This window comes from Myxocyprinus asiaticus, chromosome 2 (genome assembly GCF_019703515.2).
Source record: "Myxocyprinus asiaticus isolate MX2 ecotype Aquarium Trade chromosome 2, UBuf_Myxa_2, whole genome shotgun sequence".
Taxonomy (NCBI): domain Eukaryota; kingdom Metazoa; phylum Chordata; class Actinopteri; order Cypriniformes; family Catostomidae; genus Myxocyprinus; species Myxocyprinus asiaticus.
This window is the reverse complement of record NC_059345.1, coordinates 5451608-5464553: the sequence shown is the minus strand read 5'-3', so window position 1 is coordinate 5464553 and position 12946 is coordinate 5451608. Positions and strand designations below refer to the sequence as shown.

At 35.7% G+C, this 12946-nt stretch overlaps 1 protein-coding gene across 1 annotated transcript in view; it reads left to right on the top strand.

Annotated features, from left to right (window-relative positions):
• LOC127454009 (piezo-type mechanosensitive ion channel component 1-like) overlaps nucleotides 1-6641 on the top strand; it is a 141822-nt gene extending 135181 nt beyond the window's left edge. The window contains exons 48-51 of the mRNA XM_051720917.1: nucleotides 68-190; nucleotides 2128-2207; nucleotides 2803-2986; nucleotides 4673-6641. Of these exons, the coding sequence (XP_051576877.1) occupies nucleotides 68-190; nucleotides 2128-2207; nucleotides 2803-2986; nucleotides 4673-4928 (643 nt within the window). The 3' untranslated portion in view covers nucleotides 4929-6641. The remainder of the gene's footprint in view (nucleotides 1-67; nucleotides 191-2127; nucleotides 2208-2802; nucleotides 2987-4672) is intronic.
• Nucleotides 6642-12946: the final 6305 nt, after the last annotated feature.

The following is a 12946-nucleotide window of genomic DNA, read 5'->3' as shown; positions in this document are numbered from 1 at the left end:
ATTAAAGATAATAATCTTGTACTGCAATAGTAAATGAGGTTTCTGTGTGTGTGTTTGTTTCTAAAAGGGATCTGGGCAAGGGTGGGACAGTGGAACACACTTACGACAAGCACACCATCAATCTGGCGCCGGGGAACCCGGTTCGAGCAGATCTGGCCTCACTGCTGTTGGGCAGTCGCAAGGATCCTGCGTAAGTTTTGACAAACTATTGCAGCTAATATACAAATTGAGAATTCTTTAGAACATCATTGTAAGCCATAGCATTAGTATTGACTAAGCGAAAAGTAATCCACTACAGATTACTAATTACTTATCTAAAATTGTTATCACATCGCGCTTCTTTTTTAATACTTCATGGAAAAAGTAATCGCATTACTAATCACATTACTTTTAAACGCATTTGTGGCATCTCGTCCCTGGTTTATATATATTAAAATAGCCTCGTCCTCATCCTTTGTCACACGTACACTCAGTATCACCCATGGGGCACCTGTGCAGCGTTTCCACTGAGTGGGTGCCCCGAACTCAGTGTTTAATTTTAAAGTTTGTCTTTTTATTTTTATTTCTATTTGTTAGGGGAAGTATTTAAAGAATCCTTTAAATGCATTTTAAAAAAACACAGAATCGAATAGTTAATTGAATCGAATTTCAATGCATCTTGGATCGAATCATCCCGAACTTGCAAAAAATCGGTTTGAATCTAAACAAAAACATGAATCGTGAATTGAAAAGATTCACTCCCCTGCAAGTAAATAATATTTATTTTTTTAAATATGTGCAACCCAAGTAATATAAATATAACTAAATTGAAAGTCATTAACTTTAACCTCCTGAGACCCGAGCGTGACTGCTGTGTGCATTTTCCATTTCCCTTTTATATTTGTAACTAATAGCACATTATAAACATGCAAAAAATTAAAACATCTAGAGCAAATAGTTTTCCTAAAAATCGATGTCCACATATGCGGACAGTGAGACTAAGTTGTGAAATTTTAAATAATACCAAGCTATAGATAGTCAGATTGTATTACATCAAAGTAGTTTATTATGTTTCCAGGAGTGTTGGTTATTCATGTTTTTGAGACGTTACAGACATTACATCAGAAATTATCATAATTTATTCTGATTCAAAGTAATGTCCAGCATCATCCAATCACTGCCAACCATGTTAAAATAAAATTATACATGATCATTTCTGAATCTACAGTATATACTGATTATCATTGTCTCAGGTCTGCCAAACATGTTGAGTGGCCAAATATCATCTGCAGCCTGAAACTGAACTTTTGGTTGGACTTTAGGATTGAATGCACTTAGCTGCATAGGAAAGTAATAGGATGCTCCCTTGCTCCCTATTTAGTGAATGACTTAACCTCCAGTGTGCTGTCTGTTTGCACCGGTCTCAAAAAAGTTCAAAATGCACCTTAATTTCATCCTAACTCCATATAAAGTCTCTGAAAGCAACATTTTTCAGCTTTTGGATGCATCCATTGATTCTCAATGTGATAATGAACAGTGAATATAGGATTTCTAATGAAAACCTTGTGCTATTGTACACATTAGTGTACATTGTGTTTAGCAGTGTGGCGTTTCACGATAAATCACTCAAATTTAAAAAATGGCATATCGGATGAAACTAGAGACTCTAATCTTTTGACTCAAGCAGGTTTCAATGTAAAAACGTAATTAGGTTTCTTACCAGATGTAGTTTTGTTGGCGTTTCTCCCAAAGACAAACTCTGCTGTGGTTGGCGCCATGTTGTTTTGTCACAACCCTTTAATGACAGCACAGAGTCTCCTGAACTGAGATCAGTTGGTTTTAATGAAATACAATTATGCGTTGCATATAGCGAAGCCAAAGAACAATGTCCACGCATGTGTACGCGGGGGTCGTACGAGGTTAATGTGATTACAAAAATGTAAAATGAAATTCATTACATTACTTTTTGTCTAAAAAAGGAATTACAGTAAAGAATTGCTTTGTAATCGTATTACACCAAGCACTTCACAGCGAATTACTGGAATGGCCAAACTCATTAATTAGACTTTTATCATTTAGTTTTCGTCATGTATCTCGGTTTTATTCTCTGGAAATGATTTTAATCGTATCTGTAACTCTCTCTCATAGGCTTGTGCCGCAGATGTTTCCCAACTACATCCGAGCACCCAACGGTGCTGAAGCAAAGCCAGTCAACCAGCTGTATAACGGTAAGCGATAAATATCTATAAAAAAAAAAAAGTTTAATATCGTTTTTTGACAAAAAAAGAGGTGTGAATGACAAAACAAGAAAATACAAACAAAAGAGTTTTCAAAGTATTCAACTTCATGACATGATGGGGAAATGTTGTCGATTCTTTGACACTGTATCAGGAAAAGAACATGATTATTGAGATGTATTTCGGGACGTACACATGATGACTCTTTTGTAAATATTAAAAAGGCATAATAACATCTACATTTTTTACAAATGACAAGGTATCCTTTGTTCTTCCGTATTCATTTTGAGTTTTTTTAAAACGATTTTTATTTTGACGAAATCTCAGAATCCATTACATAACGGTGGAATGTGGCATAAAAGGGTGCAGGGAACACCAAGTTTTCTTCAAAGTGTTATTTTGTTATATGTAGGTATTCTCTGCTTGCAAATGAATGGAAGATATTTTAAAAATGCATTTTATTATACACTTTTTTTTTTTTTTTAATAATAGCATTCCTCACTGTTAGACATATTTTAAATATGATTATTTTATTTATTTCTGTTGAGCAGTTAATGAAGGAAAAGGATACTATTGTTTTGGGCAGGTGGTGAGGAGAGGTATCAGGATGTGACTCTTTCGCTGATGAGAGTTGGATCTCTGAATGAGACTGGAGCTCAGGAATGGTGGGACATCAGTATCGCAAACTGCAGGGAGTGTGATGTGTTACCCATGATCATCTTCAATGACAAAGTCAGCCCTCCAAGTCTGGGCTTCCTAGCAGGATACGGGTAAAACACCTTCAGTCCTTTCAGTAGATTCCTTCAGTATACAGATTTACTGTAAACTCAATTATCCTAAATTTGTTTGATTAAACATGGTTAAAAGACTATTCCGGGTTATCTACAACTGAAGACAGCATCTGTGGCATGCTGAGGACTACCACAGTCAATAATATCAACTTCTCTTAGTTTGTAAAATAGAAAAAAAAGAATAGAAGACACATTTACATCAATGCATTTACAATGGATGTATATGGAGTAAGTGTTCTGGAAGGTTAAAAGTAGAAATGTAGGGGGCCTGGGGAGCTCACTGGTAAAACCGCCCACCCCTGGAGTTCACTAGCTCAAATCCCAGGGCGTGCTGAGTGACTCCAGCCAGGTCTCCTAAGCAACCAAATTGGCCTGGTTGCTAGGGAGAGTAGAGTCACATGGGGTAAACTCCTTGTGGTCGCTATAATATGGTTCGCGCGTGGTGAGTTGTGCGTGGATGCCGCGTAGCCGCCACACGCGCTATGTCTCCATGGCAACGTGCTCAACAAGCCACGTGATAAGATGCGCGAGTCACAACGCCACCACGAGGACCTAGAGCACATTGGGAATTGGGCATTCCAAATTGGGAGAAAAAAGGGAGGAAATGTAAATGTAAAATTTTTGTTAAAATAATGTGACGTTTGTAGCTGGACGCGTTGGCAAGGATTAAAAATAGTTCAAGGAACAAAAACGAAAATCGAAAAAACAAACAGCATTTTTTGCAGGATGTAATCGAAAACGGAAATTGCAGCTGCACCCCTTAGCACAGTGTACTGTCATTTTAAAAAGAAGTTATTTTATTCCATTCTAACCGTTTACCCTTCGGAAAGGTGGTCGTGGAACGCCGGAGCAAAAAATACAGTTTCTGCTCAGAATGAACCGAAAAAATATATATATATTTTGTTTCTAATCCCTGCACTTTTGAGGAGATTATTTTTAACAGTGTGTCTTGAATCAGTTTAAGTTTTTATAATAGAGTAATTACAAATATAATTTATATAATTATAATTTAATCACTATATCTTTTATTACACTTTAATTCGTTTTCGCCATGAAAATAGCGATATGAAAATAACTAACCTTTTTTAGCTGGTGATGTTATGAAAGATTGGATTATAACTTTTACTGCAATAATGGGAAATTGATGAAACATGAGCAGAACTATTTTATGTATAATTTGTTGTAAAGTCATTCTTGCATTATTTGTCACTGCACAGTGCAACAATTTATGCAACAACGGTTTTTCAAATGCTCAGTGTTGTTTTTATTATCACACCAGTCTCATGCTAACAAGTAGAATTCTTACGTTTTATAGTTATACTTTCAAAACACAATGGGCCTCATTCATGAGTCTTTCGTAAATATATGAGCAAATTTGTGCGTAAAATGGACCTTCCCGACAACTTTCCGCCGGATTCTCAAACGCTTCGCACTCCCCAGATTTGTTAGTAAAACGTATGTATGTTAGTGAATTCCAAACATTCGTAAATAGTGGGCGTGTGTATGTTCATTCACAATTACCATAATCCACACCCATGAAAATCGACAGCATGTCACAGAGGTTGTCCATAGAGCTTCCATGTACTGAACCCAGAATATTCCTTTAAGTTCTTCCAAAAGTGTCCTTTAGTTTTAACCAATAACAAGGCTCTTCCCCTCTCGTAGGATCATGGGACTGTATGTGTCAGTGGTGCTGGTCATTGGCAAGTTCGTGCGAGGCTTTTTCAGCGAGATCTCTCACTCCATCATGTTTGAAGAGCTTCCATGTGTGGACCGCATCCTCAAACTCTGCATGGACATTTTCCTGGTGCGAGAAACCGGAGAACTGGAGCTGGAGGAAGAGCTCTACTCCAAACTCATCTTCCTCTACCGCTCTCCAGAAACCATGATCAAGTGGACGAGAGAGAAAAATCAAGACTGAAACCATGTTTTGCATGGTCGACAATGCTGCGTGTTACTCAGTTTTCCTCAATATAGACTTGGCCTTGAGGCCAGCTGGAACCAACAGAGCTCCGCCGCTCAAGAGCCATTGAATCTTTCAATGTCTTATGAACTATAAGAGTCTATAGCAATTTCTCCAGCACTGTGGAGTTGCCTAGATGGACGCTAAGATGGAGTTGGCTTCTTTGCACTTTTAGTTTGGATAATGGTGGTTCAGGTTAGGCCTCCATTCATTATTTGGGCTGAACTGTATTTAGTTTCTTAAAATCTGTCAGCAAAGCTTGGAAATCAGCCTTTAATCTAAGACTAAATGTGACTTATTGAAACTCTACCGTTGAGACCGGAAGACGCTAACCCAAGTCGACATAGTGACTGACGCACACAGACCAATACTGACAGGTCAGAGACGTTCTAGTTGGACCTTTAATGTGTAAATCCAAACACTATATGTGGGAATCTCACAAAACCTGTCAAGATCATGTTCAAGTCATATTTAACCAAAAAAATAAAAAAAGGAAGGACATTTTGCTTAAAGAAAATGACGCCGTAATGCGTCAAGATGATGATTGGTTTCTGATTGGATTCTCATTACTTCAATACAGTGGAAAATTATTTTATTAAAGTCGGCTTAAAGGCAGGAGAACAAATACGATAAACGACGATTTCAATTGTAATTCATGCAGGGGAAAAAAGTATATCTTGTTTCACATTACGGTATTGAGAGTTAATTTCTTAATTAAAATGTCACAATGCTAAACATTATAATGGTCCTAAATATAGGCTTCATTTTCGTATTTCTTGTTTTTGAATTTTGTGTGAAATATGACCAAAATCAAAATGTTCTTTACAGGTTTCGTGAGATTCACCCATTATAACTTTTGTTTGTTTTTGCTCAGTTACTACAGCAAAACTGTTTACAAGCCAAAATAATATTTGGATGAAAGCCATTGAGTATTTTGTTTCTGGTTTTACAATTATGGGGTAAAAAACACCAGTAAGTCAAACAATCCCAAAGAGAAAAAGACTGTTTGAATCCAACAGTTACATTTTTGCTTAAAGGTGCATTCAGTAATTTTTTCCTCATTAAAAAAGTTTAACTCCTAAAGACATGAATTGTGATTTTGCAATATATGTCAGAAATCATGATCACTCACATTAAAATGAAGACTCCAGTCATATCAGTAACCTTATTAAAGCTGTTTTATTCTACATGGAGAGGGTCCGCACATTGGGGCGGCCATGTTAGAATCACATGACCAGCCGAATATACTCGCTTTATTTGACACTTTCACTCATTGATTAAAGTAATCATGGCTGACTATGAATACTACATTTCTACAACGGCATCTGAAACTGAAAATTCTGATTTTAAATGATGCTGCATCCAAGCCGCTAGGTGTCAGTGTAAGTCCAAGACGACACAAAGACAAAAAAAAAAAAAAGTATTTAAGGGGAAATGAGTGCTAAACGATGCTGGAATGCTGCGCTTAATTATGGTTGTTACGATGACGTCTAATTTTTACACATTCTGTAATTGTAAATGTCTTGCGTGTAGTCGATGAACCAGCTTTCATCTGTAATGGCTGGAATAATTTCTATTATTATGCAAAGAGCACTTGCAAGTATTCTCTCGTTTTGTTCAGAAATCAAATGTGAGCCTGTAAAAGAATAAAATAAACCTTGCTGAATGGCAGTTTGTCAAATTAAGTCAAGAATGTTGCCCATCTGGACAAATAATTACTGTACTAATGACTGCGTCAACTCTGAATGATCAAATATAAACTAGGTTATATTGATTCAGGCAGGTGGTTTACTTGCAAAAATTGCGTCTCTGTGCCTGATCAATACATTGCAAACCAAATTCATTAATATAAAAACATGCTGCTGTGAAATTACCTTTTATAAATGAACTTTTATTCAATTTAAAATGAAAACAGATAATTAAATGGTATTTAATTATTTAATTATATTCCATTTACGATGGAATAATTGTAATTGCAGGCTTGGTAATGCTCTAATAGCCCAAGCAGACATCCGAAAACACATCTCACAGAGAAATAAATGTATTTATCACAATCAGCCCAAACCAAACATCTGCTAGTCCCCATCCTCCAGTAGAAACTCACTGATATCCATCTTCATGCGCAATCTGTGGAGGCACAGGTGAGTAATAATCACATGATGTTCAGTAGAGGTGCAAACAGGCTCAAAATTTTAGTACATTTATAGTGGCAAAATTTTGCAATTTGTCACTAGTAACATTTTAAAAAAGTTGCTAGTCACTAGGAATACATACCAGTCAGAAGTAATAGTAAAAAGTTGGAATTCAATGGCTAAATTACTCAATTTGTCACTAGTGGCAAAGGAACAAGTTCTAGTGACTACTGAAATTAGTACTAGTAAAATTAAAGATACTAGTATTTGTAGGAATACATACTAGTCAGAATAATAGTAAAAGTTGTAATTCAATGGGAACATTTTGCAGTTGGTTACTAGTAACAACGTAATATTAGTTACTAGCAGCAAAGGGTAAGTACTGGTGACTTGAAATAAATACTGGTAAAATATAAAAAAGATAATAGTCACTGTAGGAATACATACTAGTCAGAAGCAATAGTAAAATGTTGGAATTCAGTGGCAAATTTTTGCAATTTGTTACTAGTATCAATGGAATAAATACTAGTGACTACTACTAGTAAAATTAAAAGAATACTAGTCACTGTAGGAATACATACTAGTCAGAATAATAGTAAAAGTTGTAATTCAATGGGAACATTTTGCAGTTGGTTACTAGTAACAATGTAATATTAGTAACTAGTAGCAAAGGAATAAATACTAGTGACTTGAAACAAATACTAGTAAAATTTAAAAAAGATAATAGTCACTGTAGGAATACATACTAGTCAGAATAATAGTAAAAGTTGGAATTCAGTGGCAAATTTTTGCAATTTGTTACTAGTAACAATGTAATATTAGTAACTAGTAGCAAAGGAATAAATACTAGTGACTACTACTAGTAAAATTAAAAGAATACTAGTCACTGTAGGAATACATACTAGTCAGAATAATAGTAAAAGTTGGAATTCAATGGGAACATTTTGCAGTTGGTTACTAGTAACAATGTAATATTAGTTACTAGCAGCAAAGGGTAAGTACTGGTGACTTGAAATAAATACTAGTAAAATTTAAAAAAGATAATAGTCACTGTAGGAATACATACTAGTCAGAAGCAATAGTAAAATGTTGGAATTCAATGGCAAATTTTTGCAATTTGTTACTAGTAACAATGTAATATTAGTAAATAGTAGCAAAGAAATAAATACTAGTGACTACTACTAGTAAAATTTAAAGAATACTAGTCACTGTAGGAATACATACTAGTCAGAAGTAATAGTAAAATGTTGGAATTCAGTGGCAAATTTTTGCAATTTGTTACTAGTAACAATGTAATATTAGTAAATAGTAGCAAAGAAATAAATACTAGTGACTACTACTAGTAAAATTTAAAGAATACTAGTCACTGTAGGAATACATACTAGTCAGAATAATAGTAAAAGTTGGAATTCAATGGGAAAATTTTGCAGTTGGTTACTAGTAACAACGTAATATTAGTTATAGTACTGGTGACAAAATAAATACTAGTAAAATTAAAAAAGATACTAGTCACTGTAGGAATACATAATAGACAGAAATAATAGTAAAATGTTGGAATTCAGTGGGTACATTTTGCAATTTGTCACTAGTAAAATTAAAAAAGATATTAGTCAGAAGTAACAATAAAAAGTTGTAATTCAATGGGAAAATTTTGCAATTTATACCTAGTAGCAAAGTAATATGTACTAGTGACTATTGAAATAAGTACTAGTAAAATAAAAAATAAGATACTAGTAACTGTAGGAATACATAATAGTCAGAAGTAATAGTAAAATGTTGGAATTCAATGGCAAAATTTTGCATCTGCAAATCCGTTTATTTATTCCGAAGTTATAATCGAAAATACGGCAAATAAGCAACACCTGTTTACGTGTAACATGTATTTTAAAGATATAAACTTAGCTATTACTCACAATATTTGTGTCTGTGAGTAAAACAAATAGGCTGGTTGTATTCTGCTCTTTGAGAGCTTTCCAACGACAAATGATACTTGGCTATTTGATCAGTTTGATGTTTTTATCAATTACAATAATATGTACAGTGCAAAATTATTAATGAATTATCAAAACAGAACACTTCTGATTTATCTGCAGATTTCAAAGCACTTGTTCAGTTTTAGTCATAATGCCTACATGCATTTTAAAGTACAGCCTCTAAACTATAAAACGATACCTAATTTGTGTTGGTTAAGACTGTAGTTATTGATATGTTGATAATTATTTTTTTCTCTGCGGCTCAGACGAGCTTAAAGGCTTAAAGGTGCTGTTAACGAATTCTTCAGAATGCCGCACCTAATATGTTCCTACTACTATTTGTGCTGAAAAATCACAACTATCTCTGTCTCATTTTGATTTAGGTTGAATCGCTCATGGATCAGTCAGACTGATCTGTGAACCCATTCGACAAATAAAAAAGTAAAAAAAGACTTGGCACACAAATCACATCCAGACCTGGAACACACAATTTTAGAATTCCCAGATATTTCCATGACTTCTTATGTTTGGATAAGTTAGCCTGTTACCTGTATATGGTGCTGACAGTGGAAGGGATATCAGCCTGCAGGTTAGTTACAAAACTCTCTGTCAGTTGATGGATGCTGGCTTTATCATGGGTCTGTAATGACAGTGGAACTTACAGTTAAACATGACTCAAAAAATGGCTTCTTAAACTTCAGGAAACAAATTCAAGTGTTATATCACAGTATTCATGACTTATCCCCGGCCATGGTTGACAGCTGGCATTCAGTAAATTCTGTGAGAATTGGCTTCACTTGTCTTGTAAATACAAGACAAGCCATCTGATATATATTGTGCTCACACACACACACACACACACACACACACACACACACACACACACACACACACACACACACACACACACACACAAAGAAAAAACAGGGCAAGAGCTTTCTTGATCTGGTAAGCTCTAAACTGATTGGCTGCCTTTATGCAACGTCCAGAAATTGGTGTGCAAAGGTTTTCCAAAGTGTTGGGCTGCTACAATAAATATTGAATCACTGGATTTGCCAGGTAAGTGGCTTTAAATCTTTAAAAGATATTCATTATTGTTTGGCGGCACTTATTAGCAAGTAATCTAGATATCCATGAGCAGAATGATATATTCCACTTTGTTTTCTGAGTTAGGTCTAAACAAATCAGTACTTATTTTAGATGGACAGAAATTCTGATTTGAAAGTCTACACATGGTTCCATTCATTTCTTAGCTGCATTCTGTACAGCCTGTTACTGACACGCTGCTGTGCAATTATATGAAGTTTTTCAAATAATTGCAGTGACTCAAATTTGATCTGATTCAATTGTAGGTCTTGTGAGGTCACATCTCTGAAAACTTTGAAGACACTGAAAGCCCACTGTAGATGGATTTAAATAAAGCTATAAGTGCACTTGCTGACTTGCTTGAGCGTTAAATAGGATGAGCCACAGGGGGAACGGAGAGGAAGTCTATTGTATCAGAGTTAAAATATACAGTATATATATATATAACAACATGTACAGTATATTGTCATATTCATGCTGAGCAACCAGAATTCCTTTCCCAATTACCAAGAATTTATCCAAGTCATATTTCAGCCCGAAAACCAAAAAGAGATTATACAGTTGAAGTCAGAAATTTACTTACACCTTTTAAACTCAATGTTTCACAATTCCTGACATTTAATCGTAGAAAGCATTCCCTGTCTTAGGTCAGTTAGGATCACTACTTTATTTTAAGAATGTGAAATGTCAGAATAATAGTAGAGAGAATTATTTATTTCAGCTTTTATTTCTTTCATCACATTCCCAGTGGGTCAGAAGTTTACATACACTTTGTTAGTATTTGGTAGCATTGCCTTTAAATAGTTTAACTTGGGTCAAACATTTTAGGTTGTCTTCCACAAGCTTCTCACAATAAGTTGCTGGAATTGTGGCCCATTCCTCCAGACAGAACTGGTGTAACTGAGTCAGGTTTGTAGGCCTCCTTGCTCGCACATGCTTTTTCAGTTCTGCCCACAAATTATCTATAGGATTGAGATCCTATAGATAGGATTGACTTTGACTTTGTTGTCCTTAAGCCATTTTGCCACAACTTTGAAGGAATGCTTGCGGTCACCATCCATTTGGAAGACTCATTTGCGACTGAGCTTTAACTTCCTGGCTGATGTCTTGAGATGTTGTTTCAATGTATCCATATAATTTTCCTTCCTCATGATGCCATCTTTTGTGAAGTGCACCAGTCCCTCCTGCAGCGAAGCACCCCCACAACATGATGTTGCCATCCCCATGCTTCACGGTTGCGATGGTGTTCTTCGGCTTGCAAGCCTCACCCTTTTTCCTCCAAACATAACAATAGTCATTATGGCCGAAAAGTTACATTTTTGTTTCATCAGACCAGAGGACATTTCTCCAGAAAGTAAGATCTTTATCCCATGTGCACTTGCAAACTGTAGTCTGGTGTTTTTATGGTGGTTTTGGAGCAGTGGCTTCTTCCTTCTTGAGCGGTATGATGGCTGCGTGGTGCCATGATGTTTATACTTGCGTACTATTGTTTGTACAGATGAACGTGGTACCTTCAGACATTTGGAAATTGCTCCCAAGGATGAACCAGACTTGTGGTGGTCCACAATTTTTTTCTGAGGTCTTGGCTGATTTATTTTGATTTCCACATGATGTCAAGCAAAGAGGCACTGAGTTTGAAGGTTGGTCTTAAAATACATCCACAGGTACACCTCCAATTCAGTACACCTCCTATCAGAAGCTAATTGTCTAAAGGCTTGACATCATTTTCAGGAATTTTCCAAGCTGCTTAAAGGCACAGTTAACTTAAAAGTAATCCATAAGACTCCAGTGGTTAAATTCATGTCTTCTGAAGCAATCCAATCGATTTTGGGTGAGAACAGACCAAAACGTAACTCCATTTTCACTATAAATCTTGACTTTGCTCTCTAGGAACGATCATGGTTTCAAGCTCGATTATAGATCCTAGCGCTTGACACATGCACAGAGCACTAAGAAGTGTAATCGATCAAGAAATCATGATCGCTGCCTTTATGTCCTTTTTGGAGCTTGAAGATGTCCATTCACTTGCATTGTATGGACAAAAAGACATCATACTGTATCTCCATTAAAAATATATTTGCTTGTGTTCTGTGTCATATGAGTCTGTGACAATATAAGGCTGAGTTAATGATAAAATAATTATTATTTTTGGATGAACTATTCCTTTAATGCAAAGTACAATTGCTTTTTTCTTTCTTTTGATTTTCTGAGGAAGTATGACCCTAAAAAACAAAACTGGACATCTTGTTGACAAGTTTCATGAGATTAACCCCTTCTAACTTTCTCACCCATTATATTTCTGTCATATTTTTTTTTCATGAGATTAATCCGAGAGAGAGAGAGAGAGAGAGAGAGAGAGAGAGAGAGAGAGAGAGAGAGAGAGAGATTCTAATGCTAAGCCATTTAGTGAGGAGCTCAAATTGGCACAGTAGCAAGATCAACAGGTAAAACAACCTGAAATTGGTTGTGATGTATGTGACTTTAACACATGTATTACCGCTAAGTTTTGAAACATTCAATACATAAATAGGGCTGAAGGAGTAATGATGTTCACAGAAGATGATATGACAGTGATGTAGGAGCCACCGAGGAACATTATTCATGCCATGATGACAGACTCTCACCTTGGTATCCAAACCCGAGATAAACACTGAGGGTACATTAAACATTCTGCTTTAGAGGGCGATCTCTTTGGATGAATAATCCCTCATGGGAATAATCCCACAATTCAGCAGTTTAGGTGTGACTTGAAGTGGAAAGTTAATGAGTTGATTTGAGATATTCA